Source organism: Camelus dromedarius, chromosome 23 (genome assembly GCF_036321535.1).
Source record: "Camelus dromedarius isolate mCamDro1 chromosome 23, mCamDro1.pat, whole genome shotgun sequence".
NCBI classification, from domain to species: Eukaryota; Metazoa; Chordata; class Mammalia; order Artiodactyla; family Camelidae; genus Camelus; species Camelus dromedarius.
This window is the reverse complement of record NC_087458.1, coordinates 9,079,107-9,103,493: the sequence shown is the minus strand read 5'-3', so window position 1 is coordinate 9,103,493 and position 24,387 is coordinate 9,079,107. Positions and strand designations below refer to the sequence as shown.

Here is a 24,387-nt window from a genome sequence, read left to right as displayed (position 1 = left end):
TGAAGGGCTTTTGATTTTTTGTTTTGGGTTTTTCGGTAATATAAAGGTAGCAGGCAAGGTGACCTTTTTTAAAATTAAATAAAGAATTCAGAGGTTTATGATATTTTCTAAAACAAAATCAAGGTGAAGAACAAACTAAGGGTGTGTCTTTTATTGTGGCTGATCACCTTTAAGTGGAAAGTGGAGAATTCCATCTCCAAAATTCCACATTAAACAACCCTCCACAATGTTTTCAAAGTAGACACATTCTGTATCTATGTCCACATTTCTGGCACTGGTTATCTCAGACACTTAATAAGAAGATTAATTAAGAGAGGTAGCTGTTATGTTTTCAGCTTCAAGTTGATAAGCAACTTCTCATGAACTGAACATTTATTTGAAAGAAGGCACCATGTAACTGAAAGGTTAATCTAGACACTAAAAGCCCATTCTCTGGGTGAGAAGACCCACTTATTTAGGGCTTTTAAATTGTGGATAGAGCCTCTTTCTTGGAAAAAAAAAAACTAATATTTTGCCAAATATTTGATAAACTTGGACATTTAAAATAATATTAATTACTGTTGCCCGTTCTCTTTTGATGTTTTATATTTCCAAATTTCTATCTGAAACACTTAAAATATCTTTAGTTCTTTTTCCTCGGACACATTTATTGCTAACAGGTTATTTATTCAATGTTACCACTTTTCTAGTGAAACTGTTCTTACTTTCCTTAAGAACAGGGGCCATCATCTTTACTATAGGCAATGCTTAAATTGAAGTAATTAGAAATCTTCTATTACCCTTTTTATCTTTTTAAACCAGATCAAAATTCCAAGTTATCTTTAACTTTCTCTTGCTTCTATTATGTATTTTCAAGACTGTTTTCTTAGGTCTCCTAAAGACAATTCTTTCAATAATATTTTCAATAATATTTTTTCATAGTGCTAGTCCCGCAAAGATGGTCCCAAGGTGCAGTTTACTGTGGCTCAGAGCCTCCCTTAATTCCTACCCAGTAAAACTACCCATGTTTTAACTGTGAACATAACTTCAGTTAAGTTTCAAGGAAGTGTGAAGACAAAGAACACAGAAAGTAATTCTTCTCTGTCTTGACACAGACTTGTAGTAGAGAATAACTTGTTTTGATGGAGGTTTACAGGGACACCATGACCTTCCCCACAGGGACGGCTGCAAGAACAAAGCACGCCTGCGGCAAGAAGATTGCAACAACCAACCACATCCCCGCCCCTATTTTTTTGTATAAAAGGAGCCTGTGTTCTGACTAGAGCGGGATGGTTCTCCAGAACATTAGTCTGCGAACCTCTAGGTCTGCTGGCTTTCCGAGTAAAGTCACTATTCCTTGCCCCAATACCTCATCTCCCGATTCATCGGCCTGTCGTGCGGCGAGCAGAATGAATTTGTACTCGGCAACAGACTGACATTTTTTTCCCCAATGATATGCTGTTTAATTTCTAATTTAGGTTAGATTGTGTACCCAGGATTAAACTTCACCCCTTACTTTAGTTCAGTCTTTTCTCAATTTACACAGTAAACACTGAAAACATCTCTTTATTGACCACTTAAAACCAGTCTATGCATGAGACCCAGTTATCTGTCTAAAATGAAAACACTGTAGTTCATCTTTACCAAAAACTCTTCTCTGTGTCAAAAACAAAAAAAAACCTAAAACATCTCCAGTGTAAGAAATGGGTGAACTGGGTCATCAGCTTTGTTTACAGCTTGGAGGAGGAAACCCCCCTGGCAATGTTTAAAATCAGAACTCGTGTGATTTCAGATCTCTGTTTGACAGTTTTATGCTTTCATGTTAGTTGTTTGGGGGAGGGGGTTGAAAACATGTTATTCCAACTTTAGACAAAGCTGTATCTTTGTCGTTTGCTTCATTTTTTTTTTTTAATTCTGACCTAAGGTCTGCACACCTGGCATCTCAGATCATCCTTCTACAGATATCCTGTGTGAAGAAGGACTTGGCCATGATGCTTTTATGAAACTGTGAAATGAAATTATAATCACTATTCCTTTATACGTATTCTGTTCACAAATTTATCACTCCTCTAATTCTGCACCACCTCTGAAACTTTTATTTTTTTATTATTTCATCACCTTGCTGATTTACCTGAGAGAACACTAGTAAATTTTGTCACACGCTTGAGCTAAAACTTTCTAAGAATTTTTAAAAAATAGCTTAAAACACACGGCCTTCCATTTCTTATGAGATCACAGTTAAATACTGTGCATGCCATGCAAAGGCCTGTATGTCCAACTCCCTATTTCCAGTCTTTTATATGACCATGCCCACCTCCTCATAATCTACGGCAGTACTTCTCAATCTCTGTGAGGTGCAAGGCAATGTTCCCCCCAGTTTATTATATACCAAATATTTGTAAACAATGAAAATGAATGATTTCAGAAACAAAATAAAAAGGAGATACAAGAACTTTTCTTGTTTTACTATTAATTAATATGCACAAAATTGTTGAATTGTTATGAAAGTTTCTAAATATTAACTTTCAGTTTTTATGCTTATCTTGTTACAAATATTTCCTAGTCTCATTCTGCTGTTTGGACCACATTTTGAATGGCATCGCTCCATGCTTCAGGTATTTGCAAACACTTAGTATCCTCACAACATTTAAAACTGAAATACTGTGTATCTCCATGCACTCCCTGAAGTCCTGGTGTACGATCACCTTTGGAACTCCACCTTCAGTGGAATGTCTGAAGCCTTTCTTGTAATCCTCAGGAAGAACCAGCCACGCCTTCCCTTATGCCCTCAGCCTTACCCACAACACAAAACACTGGCTTCTGACCAGCCATCACAGCACTGCATTCCAACTATCTGTTCATAGGACTGTCCCCACCACTGTGCAGGAGTTCTCACACTTTTTGTTATTGTTCTCAAATAAGTGTCTTTAGCATGGATACATCTCAACTCTAGACCTAAACCTAGTGACTGCTTGACCTCTGAACTCTGAATCTTAACAGGCATTTCATACTAAACATCCAAGAAAAGGGAACTCTCCTACATTGTTAGTGAAAATATAAATTAGGGCTGCTATTATGAAAAACAGTATGGAAGAGCCTTAAAAAACTAAAAATAGAGTCACTGGATGCTCCAGCAATTGCACTTCTGGGCGCACAACCAAAGAAAACTTTAACTGGAAAAGACACCTGCACCCCAATGTTCATAGCTGCACCATTTACAATAGCCGAGACATGGAAACAACTTAAATGTCCATTGACAGATGAATGGATAAAGAAGTTTGGGTATACACACACACACACACACACACATGTATATATACATACATACACACACACACACACACACACACACACACACACACACAGTGGAATACTACTCAGCCATAAAAAAGAAAGGAAAATGCCATTTGCAGCAACATGGATTATGGACCTAGAGATCATCATACTAAGTGAAGAAAATCACAGAGAAAGACAAATACCATATGATATCACTTATATGTGGAATCTAAAATATGACACAAATAAACTTATTTACAAAACAGATATAGACTGCATATGTGAACCAATTTGCTGTATACCGGAAACTATCACCACATGGTAAATCAACTATACTTTAATAAAAAAATAAACATCCAAAACCAAATCCTCCGTTTGCCCTCCAAATCTCTTTCTTCCATAGTCTTATCTGTCTTAGTTTACTGTATTCCAAATGGAATTCCAGCTTCTCAAAACAAAACCCTGGAGTCATTCCTAATTTCCATTTCTTTCTAAAACAGAATCTTTCAAGTTTTATTGGCTTTATTTTCATAACACACACAGTTACAAGTCTCTTTTCACCACCCCCACCTCTAGCGCTGTGGTTTCATACTATCATCTTCTTCTTGAATTATTCCAGGAGGCCTGATGTTGGTCCTGCTGCTTCCACCCTGTCCCTGTCCTCAAGTCTATTCTCAACAAAACAGTCAGAATGATCCTTTGAAAAGCAAGTCAGATCATATCTCTTCTCAGACCAAAACCTCCAAGTGGTTCCCACCTTATTCAGAGAAAAGGAGTAAGTCTCAGAGTGACCTACAAGACCAGATGCTACCTGAAGGCTCACTTCTCTAAGACCTCATTTCTGACCACTTCCCCCAGCAGAGACTTGCAGAGGGAAGAAGACAATGGAGAGATGATTCCACGTCTGTTCCTTGCCTAATTCCGTGGACTGACTTGCTGATGGATATTTTTATTGTCCAGTGAGGCTTTTGTGTATGGATGGGAAAACTCACTAAAATTTTTACTGGCTTAAAGCCATTTCAGTAATAACATGAATACATTCAAACACTGAATCCTTACAATCCCTCTATATATTTATGCATTAAATACACAACTAATTGTAAAGCCTAGAATATACAAAATTGGCAAAATCAATGAAACACTAGGAAGGCAAATCCTAGAGGAAACAATGTGAGCTTATATCAATTATATGTGTGTGTATTTGTGTATTTCTTCTTTAATAAAATGGTAGCATTTTAATTTTCATTTGCATTTTCTTCTTTAATAAAATAGAGGTAAAAATGACTAAGAATAAAAATATGAATAAGGATAAGGATTAAAGTAATGAAGATCCAGCTGAGTATATTTAAGAATAAAATTCTGATTATTTTATCACAGAATTTTCAGGTCTATAGCTTCTATATCTCTTTAATTTTTTTAATATGATAATTTTCCAGAGATTATTATTTTTTAACCTGTGAGGATCTGGCATCACCTCAGATATACTATCATTGTGATGTATTTACCCAGTAGGTAAACATCAGTAAAATTATTATGGCATTTATTACAGTTATTACACAAAAGTCCTTAGTAATTGATAAAACTAGGAGAGACATCTCAAATATATGTCTCTTAGGATATGGATATGAATATTTAATTTGCATGGTTAGTTTTCCTTTTTAAAATATTTGACTAATTTTTGATGTTGGAACTTTATTTGTAGTTGGTATTGTGTGTGGCCATCTCTGGTGATCAACTGCAGAACCCCTCTCCCCATCGGGCTACTATGTAGATGACACTGCTGGTAAACAAACTTTCCTATATGTGATTCAATGTGTATTTCTCCACGGTTACTTGGTTTATTATCACCTCTGTTTAGTCTTATCTGCTTACACAAATATCTGTGTAACTGTAACTAATAGAAAGTGTGTACATATGTAGCACTCTTAATAAAATCAATGAAAATTAAACATATATGACAACATTCACACATCTTTTGCTTTGTAATGAGATACCTTTAGTTCACATTTTGAGAATCATTGTTGTTCTCCATTTGAAGAGTATCGGTAGTCCAGCTTTTTTTGACACAAAATGAAAAGCACCTACCTCTCCTAAAGGAAACTCCCTTTTTTTCTTTTAAATGTAACATCTGGGTTCTGGAGCACATATGATATTTTAGTGGTAGGCAGATGTGCTTCTACTAGTGTTTTGGGGACACTTTTAATAATAACAGAGATGGAGAATACTTTTTAAGTCTTTTAACATGCTGCATTCAAATTGAGTTTATGTGAATCCTTTGCAACCTATATGATTTCATTTGCTGCTATGACTTAACTAGGTAATTTGGCCAGCCAACTGAAACTGAAGGAAAAGCTGTTAAGAGATCCTGTATTAAATCCCAGGAGAAGCGTAAGAGCCAGGGCTGATGTTCCTGTACATAAGAGGCTTTAGGAGACTAGACACAAGCACAGAGCTCCTGGAACTGGGCATCAGATGAGACAGAGAACTGAGGGGTAAGCCATACCTCATGGCTCTGTATGGAGCATCCCTCCAAAAGGTAACTGAGGATTGGTCAGATGCTTTGGGAGAAACAGGTGAGAATATATCATCTTCTCACCATGGGTACCAGCAGCCGTGGAAGCCATCAAGCTGTTCCAAGCAACCTTGTGGGCAGCAAGCAGTCAGCAAGTGGAGGCATGAAGTGGAGAGAAAAAAAACAAAAAACAGGTCAGAAACCACTTGGAAACTGATGCTGAAAATCTGGTATGTGAGCATAGATGTGACATACTTCTAATAAGGCTAAGTTTGTACCCAATAAGCAGAGCAGGGTCACTGTAATTCAGGTATAGATACAATTGTGCCAATTTTACAGTCATTCAATGATGAGGCCAAGTATCACTTGTGTTTAAGAATTTATCTCCTTGTACATAACAACTGCTACACATTCATTAAAATCTTTCCAATGACTTTCCATCGCAGTGCCGTGGCCTATAAGATTCCTTTATGATCTGACTCCAGCTCAGTGGTCTCTTCCACTACGTTCCTCATCACTTCTTCTAATTAGCTTTCAGAACCCACCCAGTATCATGCCACTTTATCCCTAGTTCCTATTGTTCGAACGCTCTTCCCCTAGACACTGGATAACATGCTTCTTGCTATTGCTTTAGGTCTTTTCTCAGAAGCCATCTTCTTGAAGTGGCTCATTCTGTCCACCATCTTGGAAATAATGACCCATTTTTCTCTCTTATCCCCTTTCCCTGATTCAGTTCTTAATCACAGCATATGTCATCACTTTAAATATTTTAATTTATTTTCTATCTCCTCTGACCTCTACTGTCATGTGAGTTCCGTGGGTAAGGGTATTTTACTCTTGTCCCTCTGCTGTATTTCATTATCTATTTTTGCATTCATCACACGGTAGATGTCCCATAATTATTTGTTGAGTGTGTAATGTATTGTTTACAGCATAGATTTTGAAGGAAAACTGGCTTACTAATTATATGACCTATGTCTCCTTATCTATAAAAAGGCAATAATGGGAGTCTGGAAGGATGTGCACAAGAGCAAGGCTACACGCACACTCTAACGAGACCAGAAACAACCACCCCAGCTTTCTGCAGGTCCCTGGGTGAATATGAGGCTTGCGCATATGCTGTGAGGAGAGACACAAGAAAGTGGAGGGGAAAGTAAAAATCAGGGCTGACTTGCAAACTTCCTGAACTTTGAACACTCTTTCCAACTCAAACAAAGATCCATTGGCAAAGGGTAGGAGACTTGTTGGCTCAAAGTGCTTGAGCACAACCTTCTTAAGCCATGCTGATCCAGCAGTGATCCCTTAAAAGCCAGGCTTAAAAAGGCAAACAAGAATTACAAAAAAAAAAAAAAAATTAGCAGAGACATCTGTGGCCTAATACTGTGGGAGAATCAGACTGTACTGATTAGTCCAGGCAAGCCAATAATGAGCATACGAAGAAACAGAGCAACAGTGATGACATGGGAAGATCCGAATCAATATACCATCTATAATGTCCATTTTTCAACAACAAAAAGGGGGCATAAAAAGGAAGAGGGAAGTGTGACTACACACAGGGAGAAATGAAATCAGTACAAACATCTTTGATGTTGCTCTAGTGTTGGACATATCAAAAAATAAATAAATAAATAAACTTCAAAGCTGGAAAGCAATGAACATTAAATATGTTCAATGAAAAAAACCCGTGTTTACGAACTTAAAAATTAAAGGAAAATATGATAATAATGATGCATCAAGTAGAGAAAATAATTAAAGAAATAGAAAATATTTTTAAAATAAATGGAAATTCTCAAATTTCAAAGTACATTAAGTTCTTAGCAAGACACAAGATAAATATACCAAAATCAATTATATTTCTATATGTTAACAACAAATAATCAAAAAGAAAATTAAGAAAGCAATTTCATTCACACAAGCCTCAAAAACAATAAAATACATAGAAACATTATGCTGTACACCAGACACTGACACATTGTAACTGACTATATTTCAATAAAAATAAATAAATAAGTACATAGAAACAAATTTAATCAAGGAAATGCATGACATGTACACTGAAAAGTAAAGAAAGTTGTTGAGAGAAATTAATGATCTAAATATATGGAAAAACATTTCTTATATTCACAATAGCATCAAAAATTGATGAATACAAGGAACAAAGTTAACAAATATGTAACATCTGTATTAATTTTACATCGACATATATTGTAAAAAATCTCATCTTGTTTTTCCTGCCAATAAAGCTTTTTTCTGTTTATTTTGTTTTATCTTGTTCATGCTGAATATTATTTTTGATAAATGGGACTCAATCCAGTATTTTGTTTTAACGTTTTATTGATTTAGCATGTTGATATTTTGTCCAGATAAACTGTTGAATTATTTTCTTTTTAAGTTAATTTCCCTACTGTTCAGTTTTTCTGTAGAGCAAATTATACCTTATGCAAATAATGACAATCTCATTTTTCTTTATATCTTTTATTTTTATAGACTCACTGAATTAGAAAGAACCACTTTAGAATCATTTTGAGTAGCAATCACAAGGGCAGACACCCTTGTCCTTTTCTAAATTTCAATGGTAAGTTTTCAAAATTTTTATTATGATGTATATTTGCTATGCATTGGTTACAGCTAAACTTAGCTATACAAAGACACTCCCTTTTAATCCAGAATGGGTAAAAATTGTTTCATCAATGTATGTTTAATTTTATTGAGAATTTTATTGGGCGAGTAGAGAGATGATCAGATGATTCATTCTTTCCCCTTTAATCTATTAATATGACAACCACATTAATGGGTTTTCTAACGTTAAATTATTCTTACACTCCTAGTAAAAACTCCGCACGGTGTATCCAAGTAGTCTTCAGTTCCTAAGTAAAATTAGATCATAGCTATTAGGTGTTTGGTTTAATTGTTTGCTTTGGTTTATTGATTCGCTTTGTTTATGTTCAAGTAATCTTGTCAGGTTGCTGAGTTTTTGCATTGTGAAATTCTAGCCTCATAAAGTGACTTCAGTTGTTTTCCATTGTTGTATATCTTGAAACTGATTACCATTAAGGGCCTGAGACCTTTTAGATTAGTCACAAATTTACCATCAGCTTCCATTTTTAAGGTAACAAGTGTACGTAGAATTTCTTTTCCTGTAGGTCTTATTTGAATATTTATAATTTTCAAAAAAAAATTTCCATCTCATTTTGACTTCAGATGACCTGAAATGAAGTTATACACAGTCTTCCTTTATTAGGTTTACTCTTCACTGCATCCATGAGCACCCACTTTTTAAATCCTAATATTGTTTATTTGTGTTTATCTTTTTTATCAATCCTTTTAGAATTTACTTTTATATCTTATTATTTTTTTTCAAAAAGCTGTCTATGTCTCATTTGGTAGTTCTATTACACATGTTTTAATTTCTATTTTAATGATACAGCCTTTATGATTATTTCCTTTCTTCTCTATTTTTTGATTCATTTTATGGTTCTTTTACTTGCTTCCTGAGTCAATGTCTAGAGTATTTATTTCCAACATTTCTTCTTCTCTACAAATACATTTTAAACTATGAAATACTCTGTAAATATGCCTTGGCTTCACAATACCATCATGGACTATAGACAAGGGTAGATACTGAACAAAATACATACCACCCTACAAAAAACATAACATACAGTCAAAAGATTCAATTGACATATGCCAAACATACTACAAGTAACCGTACTAATTTGAAGAATTTTAGACTCATTCACAAAATAAAATAAAACAAAAATCAGTTAGAGAGGAAAATAATTTCAGTATTCCACAAGAAACTGCGCTGTCACACTGGTGAAATAACCATAACAACAGGTTTCAATTTTGAGGCTACTGAAGCCACAAGTCACAACAACAACCTGAGGCAAAACAGAAAGAAGTGTCTCATAACAACCTCCCAACAATTAACATAATCCTCACTGTGATTTCTCTAAATGAAGGTCATGCAGAAGATCAATTCCAAAGGAAAGATTCTAACATTTATTTTAATTTTTAGTATATACTGTGGTGTAGTTAATTCCATCTTGCTTGCCAAAATTTCATTAGGGTCTAATCCGTTTTGACTTGAAGTACTTACTGTTTGTGGCCAGGTCTCTTTTAAGAAGAAAGTCCCCCTCCTCTGCTTTGCTCTGGGGCTGTCCCACAGTCACACTCACAGATCCCCTTTTGTTAACCTGCTTGCCAAAACTGAAAAGTTCACTGGAAACATGTTGCAAGATGTGGCTTTATACAAAGAAATCTCCCTAAGTAAGAAAACGATGAGGGGAAATCACCTAGAATAGTATTTTTGAATGGATTTTTATAAATATAAGGAAGTATTCAATCTTCTACTGTTGAAAATTCTGTAATCGTCTGGTGACATTCTGTATTTCCTTCAAAGAAGTCTAATTGACAATTTCTGATTTAATGATATTAGAAAAAAAAATGCCAACTTAGTAAAATGCTAACAGAAAGTAAAAAATAACATCAATTCCTATTACATCTATAAGCAATCACTAGCCAACCAACCAAGCACTATACAATAAAAATCTCATCTTTCAATTTGAACGTGTTGCTCTCTTCATAGGTGCAGGAAAAAGGCGAGAAAGTGCTCAGACTGTTCAATGTGATCACACATTTGGGCCATTTCTAAGCTTCATTCATCTACTCAGCAACTGTTTAATCTTCTAACCCTGTCCACACAGCCAATCCTTCCTATGATTAATTTCCAGGAGATTTATATATTCCAGCTCTTTTTCTTCCAAATCTAATTCTAAAGTTCAGTGGCATTTTCTCTCTGAGGTCTCATTCATGTTCAAGGAAATTTCCCTCTAATTTAAATTTTTCTTTCATTACTCTTAACTCAGGGAATTTCTTTTTAGTTGGTCTTAGTTTATATCATAGAGTGTAAGCCCTCAGGGTAAGTGCCATTACATGTGGCAAACACTTGGCCATCTTATCAATTCATATGCTGTGTGAAATCTAGCCTGCTTTTTTTAGACTCTACTAGGACTTTTTAAAAATTTTAAAAAATAATTTTAGATTTAAAGGAAAGATACAAGATAGTATAGAAAGTACTACCCAGTTTCCCACAAGTTAACATCTTGCATAACTGTGGTAAATTTGGCAAAACTATGGCACTTGTATCATTTTACATTCCCACCAATAACGTCTGAGGGGTGGAATTTTCGATAGATTACAGATAAATAGGTAGATAGGTAGGTAGAATATTAGAAGTAAAAACTAATAATTTTTAAAATATATATATTTATTCACTAACTTAAGGTAAAATAAACTGAATGAGTTTTTAAATACATCTTTATTAAGTTAATTTTTTAAAAAATATAGTGAGAATAGGGGCTTTGCAACTTTAAAAATTTTTTAAATATTTTTGCAATTCTTCTGACAATAGAAGGCAGCTATATTTTCATATCTGCTTCCAAATACAATCTTATGCAATATTACCTGTCATATAGCTCTGGAAAACAATGTACACTGAAATAACATCTTAGTATTGTTAAAAGAATAGTTTTGAACTCTTGGACCCTCTGAAAGTGTGTCAGAAACCCCCAGGTGCCCTGAACACACCCTGAGAACAATTGTCCCAGATCTGGTACATCTTTAGTGGATAAGTAAAGGTATCAGATCTTCTTCCCAAGTTAGAGTATTTCTAAAAAAGATATATTCTCATAAATACCTATCTCATTACTGTGAGAGAACCAAAGACAGAATAAGTGCTTGATTCTTTCCATTTATTTATTTACCAGTTTCCAGGAGAATGAATTGAATTGTTTATATAAGTTCCTGGGTGACAATGAGTTAGTTTTTGCATGACTTCATGGCTCAGGAATTTCAAACCTATTTGAAATGCTTGACTCTGTCCCCTGGCCATTGTTTCTCTTGAGGCTCAAATTGTCCCATCTGCTAAATGGGGTCCTTTCCACATCAGTCACTTCTCAGTCCTTTCAAATGTGCTTTCATAACCTAGCTCTCCATTATTTTCTGTTGTGGCTAAGTTGTTCTAGACTCTTGTGTAAGCTTCTTGAACCAAACTAGAAATTCACCATTTCTCCAAGGTGCTCTGGTTCCTTTCAGTGCAAAAATATTATGTGGAAGACATAATCTAGTGTGGTTTCTGGGTTTTTTAAGTGGCAGGATCTGTGTTTTTCCTAGTGATGAGTTTATATTTACACTTTCAAGTTTAGAACTACAGAGTTTTACTCATCTATCTCACATTAACTCCTCTTCTCCAGCACAGAATCCCGACTCCTAGTGAATCAGCACAATTATGTATCACCTAACTCAACCATACACTCTACTATTCACCTGTCCCACTATGCATTATATCTCACTAACTTATATTCGCATGATAGTCTTATAATAACAATAAAATCACTACCATCAACAGTATGATTATTGAAAACAATTTACGATTTGTTTTCTGACCCTCGGGTCTATCCCCTGGAGAGAAGCAAATTGTTATGCTTTAAAGTCTCTTGAAATAGTCCTACTTGTGTTTTGTCACAAACTTGATAACTGGTTATTCTCCTTGTTGCATTTGCTTTCAATTTTTCAGAACTGAGATTCTTGTTTGTTTGATTTATAATGTTGTGAAATGCCCAGGACATCCTGAATGCCAGAGTAGGGAGTTCAGTAAATCCTTTCTCCAGAAATCGGCAATAATATGGGACAAAATTTTCAATATTAGCTATTTCAGAATTCTGGAAAATGACCAAAGGCATAAAGCAGATTGAGAAAGCCTTATTCAAGAACTACCAGAACCTCAGCAAGAGCAATGGGGTCCTGTGGGTTCGTCACCAGTTGTGGGTTCTGCCCAGCAGAAGTCCCACCGAGATGGAATGAATTACTCAAGACTCTGTGGAAAAGTCAAGACAGCGAGAGGGAGTCGGGAGCCAACTCCACGAGGGTCTCAAATCTCCCATATTTACTGAGTGCAGTCAAAGGAGGAATGCAGGAATTTAAGGAAGGACAGGGTGGGATCACAATGGGTACAAAGGCTTTGTTTATTGTTGGTGTTTGGCTCAAGGTCAGAAGACCCTTTTTGGTGAATCATGTTCGTGTTGAGCCTTTCAGCTTATCAGGGCAGAAGGTATGAGAATCAGCTGCTTGACAACTAGGACTCAGGCGGCTGTGCCGGTCTTAGGTTGCCCCCCTCAGGGGGTCTTATCCGACATTGGCTAACCAGCCTTCTCACCTCTGAGTCTGCAGCTTTTTGTAACTTGTTTACCATTCCAGCCCAAGGCTGTTTTGGGGATAGAAGACTAACAGCAGGCACGCCCAGCATTTATAGCCGAGGGCCTGGGTTGTTGCTAAAACCTCAAGGCAGTTACTAAGCACATCTTGTTTGAGATAAGCAGCTGGGATCTGTTACAATTTGTTAACCCAATCATGGCCTCCCACAGGGTCTACTTAACATGGGGCTGCTCCCTCCCTTCCCTTGGCTTGGTGATGCTGTATGCTGAGGACCAGCAGTCTTGCTGTCACCAGAAGGGAACCCCCAACTTAAAACTCCACAGAGAAGCCCTATGCCCAGGCAAGCTGTAGACAACAGTAAGGACTGCAACAAAAATCAAAGGACCGCACGACAGCTGCCTGAGGCTGCGGTACTGCTTGAGGTAAAGAAGAGACCAACCAAAACTTAACAAAGACATCTGGGAAATGAGACAGTCACAGTGGACTTCGATAAGCTCCCACTTATTCCCAGAGGTTTGGAAGCTGCGCACAAACTAAGGAGAGACGGAAGAGGACCACAGTGACCTACTTCTCCCTGGCCAAACATGACACCTTGCACAGAGAAAAAGCAGAAGCCAGGGAACAGATTTGTAAACTGCTTGAATGGTAAGTGTGTGCACATATCCGCTTAGCAAAAGATGGAAGCTTTACTGGTTAAAGTTAAAAGCACAACCAGTGACAAATCACTGGCTACTAATGAGCTATGTTGACACAGGAGGGACTCTTAGGAGGCCAGGAAAGAAAAAGAAGGAAAATAGAAAGAGGGGGAGGGGAAGGCTGGGGGCGAGGGGGGGGACAGAAATAAAGATAGAGTAGAAGTAGAAAGAGAGTGAGAAGGGAAGAGGGAGAAGGAAGGGGAGGGAAGAAGGAAAGAAAAGAGATCTATTTAAAAATGATTCGTCAGTGGCTACAAACAGCAGGACAGCCAGAATTGACAGAATTAGTCCAGACAGGTAACTAAACAAACAAACAAAAAATACAAAAAAGAAAGTCAAGATGAAACAACAATAATGAGTTTATTTGAAGAGCCTCAAACTGGAAACAAACCCAATAGTCACTGAAGAGTGGATGGAGAATTATATATATATAGTATATTCATACATGGAATTCTATTGAGCAAAAACAAAAGGAATAGACAACCAATACACTGATAAGAAACATGGATGACTTACTACTGTATGCTAGGTGGAAAAAAATTCCAGCTACAAAGAGTATATACAATTTGTTCCATTTTGATAAAATTACAGAAAAGACAAATCTAAATGTACCTAGCATAACGCTTACCAGTAGTTGCAATGATGCCTGGTTGGTGATGCGTTTAAATACAAATGGGTACGAGGGATATTGGGGTAATGGAAATGTTCTGTATCTTGATTGTGATCATGCTTCCATAGGTTTACACATTTGTCAAAATGAATGGAACCGTACACCTAAAATACATGTATTTTATTGTATATAAATTTTACATCTGTAAAGTTGATTCAAATTTTAAAAAAGAAACAGAAAAAAATTGTGGCCAGTAAAAAGGAAAAGGACAGACTGAAGAAGTAAACATAACTTCAAGCAAGTAAGTACAATCTCGATTGTTTTCTCCCCGACCAGTTTACAAGTTAGTGAATACGCCTGTCTTGTATTCAGTGCTTAACCAATAGTACTTGATTAGTGAATGAAACTTAAAGGAATCAACGTCTAGGCAAGCGTACCTGGGGGGTTTGTTTTCCACATACATCCTTTGCCTTGATCCCACCCTCATTTCCAGGACCACTTTCTGGCTCCTTTTTCTTAACCATTCAGTGACACATCCCTTCACATGTGGTCTGCACACTCTTTCTCTCTTTGTGTTTGGAAGACATTGGAAACAGTTGACTAAATGTATTTAGAAAACAAATTTGGCAAGGAGCAAAACTGCATTTTTCTTTAAGAGTTTAGAGAGAAAGTGAGGAAGTTAAAGGAGTATGGAATTTCCTACTCAAGTGAAAAACATTTAAACAAGAGGGGAAACAGCAGAGTTTCAAATAGTACAATGATGTCAGGAATGAAGGTAATGAGAAAAGCCTGTCAACATGTCAGCGAAACCAACTTGGATATGGTTGGTTGGTTCTGGTTTGATTTTCGCCGAGCACTGACTACATGCAGGTCATTGTAGTTAAGTGCTACATTGGTCATGATCCTTGTCCCAAAGGAGTCTAAATACTAAAAGGGGAAGAAAGACCCAAGAAACTGCAATTCAGTACAAGAAGTAGCGTACACATGGAGCAGGGTACAGCTGAAGTGCTGTCTGGGTTCAGACCAGGGAGAGACTGCTTCCCGCTCCGGACAAGGGAAGTCCTCTGGAGAATGTGACATCAGAAGTGGGCTTTGAAGGGTGAGTTCTATTGAATAAATGGAGATCACAAGGAAGGTATTCCACAGAGAGTTACAGAAATTAAATTAGTTTATATTAACAAATGATTATAAAGCAGAAACAGAAAAAAAATTAAATGCAGAAGAGAAAGGATGACATCACTATGGTGTCCTAGGTTCCTGGGCTGCGGGATTCTCACTCCAATCAGGGTGGCGTGGTGAGGACTCTCATGGGATGCTTTGATAGGAGCTGTGAAATGAAAGAAATGGGGAGAAACTCTAAGTTGGAAGCGGTGCCTGAGGATAAGAGGGAGTGATCAAGATATGGAAGCTAAGAGAACTAAGATGGAATATTGAAATCAAAAATTGGGACGAGAGGAAGAAACACAAAGAACTCACCAGTGCTTTTTAACCCATAATGCAAGGACCATTAGAAGCACTAGAGGAGCAATCACTGCCAAGGGGATCAAGTTCATGGGGAAGTGATGTCCTGTGAGTATTAGAGGGACACGCAGATGTCACAATAAACCCACTGCCAACCTTCCTCCATCCACTGATTTCCCTACCTTGACATACGCGCTGCCTGCAAGTCCCAACCATCATCCTGTTTAGTCACTCTGTTCGCATACCTGCTCAGGGAAGGGTTCCTCGTCTCCCCACAAATCTCTTACATCTGAGTGTCCCTCATGTTTCGTTCCTACATTTCTGAAAACACCTCTGTTAATTCCTTCTTAGTATCTCTCTCACTTAACGTTGGCATCATGAGACTTTCTTCTGACCTACCTCCCAGGCTCAGGAGGCGCCTTTGCACCCTTATAAATCCAGTCGGACTCACCCCAGTAGAGAACGATGTCCTGGTCTCCTAGACTGCTGTGCCTCACCCGACAAGACAGGCCCGCTGCCTCCTCGGCCGCCACGTGCAGGATCGCGCGAACGTACCAGGTCCCGTCAACACTGGGCAGGATGTCGCCTTGCTGAGTGTCTGACTGCTCCTGCTCACCGCGCATCCACATCACCCAGATAGGCTTTGGGTAGTAGCCAGAGACGTGACAAGCCAGCACCAGCTGATCAGACCCAAGGATGGGGCTACTGGACAGCCAGGCCTCTGGTTTCACTGCAGAAGGCATGAAGGGTATTCAGATGAGGACTCCAACAGGCAGCTTAGGGACAAATTACCCACATTAATAGGCACATACTGTCTTCCTCTAGGACCCTTTTGCCCACCAACCCCTCTCCTTTTTAAACTCTTCCTTGTCCTAATTTTGGAAGGGATGGTGGACAGAGACAAGACATAAGGAAATCTTATAAGAGGCCGAACTAACCTTGTCTCTGGAGATACATCTTCCCTGCATCGAGGAGACCCAAGAGAAATTGGGGGCAGGTGTTTCCTATGAGCTTATGCATCGTTTCCTTGATGCCTTCATACTGATTGAGTAGATTACAGGCTCTCTGGGCCCTTCCCTCGGTCTCTGGAGCCGGCACCCATGACATGTTTTGGAAACTCAGGAAATCTGATCCTTGAAAGGCTACCTGGAAGAAGCCTTCTATGGTGTCCCTAGAACGCAGCTCACAGCCAGCTCTCATCTGAAACTCAAAGGGGTCTGGGGAAAGAGAGGAAGCAGAAAGACAGATTAGTGAAGAAATGAGAGAAACAATATAAGAACCTGGGGCTTTATGTTAAAAATGGAGCAATGAGAAGATTTTATAAGGGTGTGAAGGTGAGCCAAAGATCAGGGACAAGGAAGAGAAGCATTGGTGGAATGGGGAAAGGGGAGCAGGGATGCATGCCAAGAATGCAGGCTTTTTCACGTGAAGAAGTTAGGGGAAGGTGGAAGGTGAAGTACGTGGTACAGGTCAGGGGAGGGGGAAGAGGAGCTCGTGTGAGAGGGGTAAGAACACAACATTCCCGGGTGCGTGCAATGGTCACAGTGGTTGTTGGACTCTGGGTATAGGCTTGAAAAAACTGAATAGAAGAAGAGATCGTATTTTAAGGGGCTCAAACACAGAGTGGGACAATCGTGTGCCTCTAGGTTTTAGGCCATAGAAGGGAGACCACTGGGGAAAGATTTAAAAAAAAAAAAAGCACAAGAAAAAAGAAGTCCAGAAGGAGCAAGAGTGTGGGAAATCTTAAGTCAACATCCAGAATAACCCCCAAGATATGTACGCATAAAGAGCTTTATGGTGGGGTAGAAAAAATGGAAATGGTCCCAAAAAGTGTGGGAATGTTTTCCAGAAATAGAAGAAATTTCTGAAGAAACCCTTAACTGAATGAATTAAACTTACATTCAAACTGCAGTTGACTGGCATAGTCTTGAATCTCCTGAGTTAATCCAATCAGATAGACATGGAATAGCAGGCTCAGATGTGTCAACTCCTCATTGCTGAAGTTGCCCTTAGACCATGGGCGCAGGAAAATTATTTTGCCTGCTTCACTCTCCCAGCCATGAGTCTGCAACTCATCCAGCCAACCAGAGCCCTGATTCCGTGCCCAGGACTGGTTGGCAAAGGTTGAGATCTGGATGATATAGAATGAGGTGTATTCCTGGACTGCTGTGGATCGTAGATGGTCAGGTACTTCAAGGAAAAATGGGATAAGCAGAAAGGAGAGAAGATGGGAAGTGAACCAGTTAGCAGAGAGAATGCCTTAAAGATGAAATTTTCCTGACCCAGGGCTCTATGCTCTACCGTCATCCTTCAGAAGAGTAACCTGGACCTGGAGACAGGAATGCTCAGATTGTAAGCACTCTGGTACCCTTAGAATCCAGACCCATCTTGGGAAAGCCCACCACACTCTACCCACATCCACTCGACTGGGCAGCTGACAGATGTTCTTACCGTCTGCACTGCCACCACCTGAGAGAGCAGCTAGTAATACAAGATGTAGAAACAGCATGTCATTTACAGATGTTTCTTCCTTCCTTTCTTTCCTTCTGTTCTCAGCAAACCTACCCCTCAGTGTCTCTATTTGACTTCCTTCTTCTGTCAACCAGCAATCCTCCCCACCAATAACCAACCACTGACTACAACAGAAGAAGTCTGCTGCTTCCCTCAACCTTGGGCCTCCTACTCAATCTCTCATTTCCCCTTCAGCTCTGACTTGAGGTTAGCTTCTAGCTGGATTCCAGCTACTCCCCTCATCAAGGGCCTTCATCCTGTCTACTCTCTCTCCTCAACTGCCTTGGACAAAGTTGTACGTGACATCAAAAGATCACATCACCTCTCTGGGACTTGCATCCATAAAATGAAAACCTGAAAATACATGGCTTCCCCAGGGCCTGCTTGTATGAACAGATCACAGTTCTTCCAGTTTCTCTACCCAATTCTCTCCATTCTCCATCACATCTCCCCCTCCGGGCACTCCCCTCTACTCTTCTCCTTTTGATTGTGCTCGAAGTAGTCCCTTTCACTCCATCTTCCTCCACCTTTCCTATTTCTTAATTTTCACTGGCTCATTTATAAACAGGAAAATGTGCTTTCTCAGATCTTCTGGGATTGCCTTACACCACTGTATAAACTACAGCCAGCTCTCTATTACGCTTAGAGATGAAATTGCAGCCGTCCCAGAGTGCTTAGGACCATGAAATACATAAAGAATAAGCTCTCCTGTTGAGCTTAATACATATGTTCACTTACCAAAAAAATTACTCAACACACGCTTGGTACCAAGTATCTTAGTAGGTAAGAGAACACACAGAGATTGACAATGTAGTCCCCCTTATCAGGGAGCTTTAAACAGAAGATGTATGCAAAGCCAGAGTCAACATTCATTGTGATGACTGCCATTTCAGTGCCTAGAATCTGAGATACAAGGCTGCTCAGAACAACATTCTCTAGGGAACATTTTCACTGCCTAAACCCCAAAATGTCCATAATTTGAAGTCTTGAAAGAGCAGAATGCTTTTCAACCTGAATGCAAAACCTCTGTGCACTGTACAACTGTGTTGGATTATGGTAGTTAGGAAATGCACTGTCCCCCAAAAAGAGCAGCATTCCTTAATATTTGAATTTATTTAGGTAGAGCATTTAAGAAGTAGTTAGTGATTTGTCAATGATCCTGACTGGTTAATGTATATGAATACATGAATACAAAATTGTTTTAAGATCTAGGCAGTATGTTCATTGTTATAGTGCCCTTTTAATAACTTTAAGTAATTACTGAATGGCACCTAAAATCCCGCTTATAACATCATTTCTCTTTCAGATTTATCAACATTAATAAAACTTGAAGCTACACACAAAAAGCACTTTCTATTAGGGACACAGATATTTGGTAATTTCTATGAGCTACAAACTCCTCCAAGAACTATACATAATCTAAGCCCCAACCAAACTGCTCAAAAGTACCAGATCTCATCTTTACGAAGTCTTCTTCTCAATGGTAAACTCTTCGTTTGTGGCTTTCAGAAGATATAGCTGATTTCAGAAGATAATGCTAGATTTTCAGCACATTTTCCCCCCATAGGCCAAGAAGAAAAACACAGTTCTCCAACTCTTTTGTAATTGCGGTGGGGCCACGTGACCGAGTTCTGAACGATGGAATGTGTTGTGCTGGAGATGTAAGCCACCTCCAGGCTTGACCATGTAAACTATTGCATCTGATCATTCTGCCTTGCAGTGCCAGCCTGGAGGTCATCTGTTCCACATGGAAGAGCTACAAGACACAGAGGAGCTCCCTGGCTTACCCGGAGTTTGCCTGTTGAGAAATATACTTTGTTGTGTTTAGCATCTAAGACCCTCCAGTTCATTTAACTGCAACACAATCTAGCTACACTGGTTAATATTATAGAACCCAGTAATTAGCATGCTTTCCCCCTCCTGAGTTCAGATCCAAATAAGATAAAGATATAAAGCATTTGATATATGGATCACATTGACAACTTATCAAAAAGCTTCTGGAGAAGTATGTAATCCAAATAATGTTGCTGATTGAAAATCAGATGAAGTGTTCCGTGTATAATTCTTTCACCTCCTTGGTTAGATTTATTCCTAGGTATTTTATTACTTTGGGTGCTATTTTAAAGGGGATTGTTACTTTACTTTCTTTTTCTGTTGATTCATCATTAGTGTAAAGAAATGCAACTGATTTTTGAACGTTAATCTTGTAACCTGCTACCTTGCTGAATTCTTCGATCAGCTCTAGTAGTTTTTGTGTGGACCTTTTAGGGTCTTCTATATATAGTAACATGTCATCAGCATATAGTGACACTTTTACCTCTTCTTTTCCAATTTGGATCCCTTTTATTTCTCTCTCTTGCCTGATTGCTGTGGCTAGGACTTCCAAGACTACGTTGAATAGGAATGGTGATAGTGGGCATCCTTGTCTTGTCCCAGATTTTAGTGGGAAGCTTTTGAGTTTTCACCACTGAGTACTATGCTGGCTGTAGGTTTGTCATATATAGCTTTTATGATGTTGAGACATGATCCCTCTATACCCACTTTGGTGAGAGTTTTTATCATAAATGGGTGTTGAATTTCATCAAATGCTTTTTCTGCATCTATTGAGATGATCATGTGGTTTTTGTCCTTTCTCTTGTTGATGTGATGTATTACATTGATTGATTTGCATATGTTGAACCACCCTTGTGTCCCTGGAATGAACCCCATGATGTATAATCTTTTTTATTTGCTGTTGGATTCTATTTGCTAATATTTTGTTGAGGATTTTGGCATCTATGTTCATCAGTGATATTGGCCTATAATTCTCTTTTTTGGTGGTGTCTTTGCCTGGTTTTGTCATCAGGGTGATGGTGGCTTCATAGAATGAGTTTGGGAGTATTCCCTCCTTTTCAATCTTCTGGAAGAGTTTGAGAAGGACTGGTATGAGTTCTTCTTTGTATGTTTGGTAGAATTCCCCAGTGAAGCCGTCTATTGATGAAGGAAATTAAAGAAGACTTTAAAAAATGGGAAGATATCCCATGCTCTTGGATTGGAAGAATCAATATTGTTAAAATGGTCGCACTGCCCACGGCAATCTACAGATTTAATGCAATCCCTATCAAATTACCCAGGACATATTTCACAGAACTATAACAAATTATAATAAAATTTATATGGAACCATCAAAGACCTAGAATTGCCAAAGCATTACTGAAGAGAAAGAAAGAGGCTGGAGGAATAACTCTCCCAGACTTCAGACAATACTGTAGAGCTACAGTCATCAAGACAGCATGGTACTGGTACAAAAACAGACATATAGACCAATGGAACAGAAGAGAGAGCCCAGAAATGAACCCACAAACTTTTAGTCAACTAATCTTCGACAAAGGAGACAAGAATATACAATGGAATAAAGACAGTTTCTTCAGCAAATGGTGTTGGGAAAACTGGACAGCAGCATGTAAATCAATGAAGCTAGAACACACCCATTCACCATACACAAAAATCAACTCAAAATGGATCAAAGACTTAAACGTAAGACAAGATACAATAAACCTCCTTGAAGAAAATATAGGCAAAACATTATCTGACATACATCTCAAAAATGTTCTCCTAGAACTGTCTACTCAAGCAATAGAAATAAAAGCAAGAATAAACAAATGGGACCTAATGAAACTTACAAGCTTCTGCACAGCAAAGGAAACCATAAGTAAAACAAAAAGACAACCTACAGAATGGGAGAAAATTTTTGCAAATGAAACTGACAAAGGCTTGATCTCCAGAATATATAAGCAGCTCATATGACTTAATAAGAAATAACCAAACAATCCAATCCAAAAATGGGCCAAAGACCTAAACAAGCAATTCTCCAAGGAAGAAATACAAATGATCAATAGGCACATGAAAAAATGCTCAATATCACTAATTATCAGAGAAATGCAAATCAAAACTACAATGAGGTATCACCTCACACCAGTCAGAATGGCCATCATTCAAAAATCCACAAATGACAAGTGTTGGAGAGGCTGTGGAGAAAGGGGAACCCTCCTACACTGCCGGTGCGAGTGCAGTTTGGTACAGCCACTGTGGAAAACAGTATGGAAATTCCTCAAAAGACTAGGAATAGACTTACCGTATGACCCAGGAATCCCGCTCCTGGGCATATATCCAGAAGGAACCCTACTTCAGGATGACACCTGCACCCCAATGTTCATAGCAGCACTATTTACAATAGCCAAGACATGGAGACAGCCTAAATGTCCATCAATGGATGACTGGATAAAGAAGATGTGGTATATTTATACAATGGAATACTACTCAGCCATAAAAACAGACAACATAATGCCATTTGCAACAACATGGATGCTCCTGGAGAATGTCATTCTAAGTGAAATAAGCCAGAAAGAGAAAGAAAAATGCCATATGAGATCTCTCATATGTGGAATCAAAAAAAAAAAACAAAGCATAAATACAAAACATAAATAGAATCATAAACATAGAATACAAATTTGTGGTTACCAAGAGGGCGGGGGGTGGGAAGGGATAGACTGGGATTTCAAAATTGTAGAATAGATAAACAAGATTAGACTGTATAGCACAGGGAAATATATACAAGACCTTATGGTAGCTCACAGAGAAAAAAATGTGACAATGAATATATATGCATGTTCATGTTTAACTGAAAAATTGTGTGCTACAGTGGAATTTGACACAACATTGTAAAATGATTATAAATCAATAAAAAATGTTAAAAAAAAAAAAAGAAAGAAAATCAAATGAAGTGGACTGACTTACTCACTGTTATAAACTGGCTATTTGTGGCCCCCATTCATGTGTTGAAGTCGTAATCCTCAGGGTGGTTGTATTTGGAGACAGTGCCTCTAATAATTAAGGTTAAATGATGTCCTAAGAGGGAGCCTTATAAGAAGAGACCCCAGAGCACACTCTCTCTCTTCTGCCTCCTCTCTCTCTCTCTAGCCCCCATGCCCGCCTCTCCATGTGCACTGAGGAAAGGTCATTTGAAGACACGTAAAGAAGGTGGCCGTCTGCAAGCAAGACAGGAAGAGAGACTCACCAGAAACCAAACTGTCTTGGGACCTCTAGTCTCAAGAACTGTGAGAAAATGTGTCTGTGGTTTAAGCCAACCGGGCTGTGGTGTTTTGCTATGCAGCCCAGGCGGCCTAACACACTCACCTAGCCCAAACGATGCTGAAAAACCTCAGAGCACCCCCACCTGAGGGCCTGTTCTTGGTCGAGTCAGGGCATGGAAGACGAAAGCAGAACTGACACTTCTGAGGGCAACTTGGCTTCAGAGGCAAAGGGCAGGAAGAGGGTGTTAGGACATATTCTATACCCACTTTCTGTCCTGGGCTGACTAATGATGCAATTCACTCTATTCTCATGGAGAAAAAAAAAAAAAAAGGAATGAAAAAAGAAACAAAAAATATTTAGGGGAAATTCTCTTTCAGGGAAACCAGAAACATAGGTGACAGTCCCATTCCGTGACACGGCAGTACCCATCCAACTGTCCAAATGGAAACCTAGAAACCTGCACTCCGCAAACTTACATCCCCTTTATTCCTCACAGTCACCATGACTCTTCTCTCCACAATTTGTAAAATCCACCTCTTTCTTCCTCTCTAACTCATTGCTATTTAGTTGTGCTTTCATCAAGTGTGACCCAGGTCATTGCAACAATTCCTTACCTGCACCACGTAATCCAAACCCTCTCTGTGTCTATTCAGCACTCTGATTCAGAGTTGCTACAGAAAATGCAAGCCTGATGACGTTAAGCTCATGCTTAAAATATTACAATTACTTTCATGAAACTCCTAAGCATGTCAATTTTATACAAAAAGGCTCCTATATATCATTCCTCAGCAAAAAGGGTAGTGGAGGTGGAAGGAGTGTGTTCTGTGAGAAGGGAGACTGACAGACTACTTGTACCAGTGAACACTCATGAACATAGAGCCGAGAATCTGAAATCTGTATGAAATGCACCAGGAGAGGAGGAGGTGGTTACAGAGGCCCTCTACACACACACAATCCCCAGAGAATAATCTGAGATGGGTAGGACATCCTCTGATTAGAACCCAGCCTGACTGGAGGGTCCTGGCTATCCTTTGGGGATCTCAGCACTCTTCCTC

At 38.6% G+C, this 24,387-nt stretch overlaps 1 protein-coding gene across 1 annotated transcript; it reads right to left on the bottom strand.

Annotated features, from left to right (window-relative positions):
- Positions 1–14,539: 14,539 nt before the first annotated feature.
- LOC105086513 (T-cell surface glycoprotein CD1c) lies at positions 14,540–18,309 on the bottom strand. Its single transcript, XM_064477641.1, has 6 exons — positions 18,200–18,309; positions 17,648–17,938; positions 16,687–16,965; positions 16,200–16,478; positions 15,764–15,854; positions 14,540–15,614 (listed from the first exon to the last, which is right to left on the bottom strand). The coding sequence occupies exons 1-6, from the start codon at positions 18,255–18,257 to the stop codon at positions 15,593–15,595; spliced, it is 1,020 nt and encodes a 339-aa protein (XP_064333711.1). The 5' UTR covers positions 18,258–18,309; the 3' UTR covers positions 14,540–15,592.
- Positions 18,310–24,387: the final 6,078 nt, after the last annotated feature.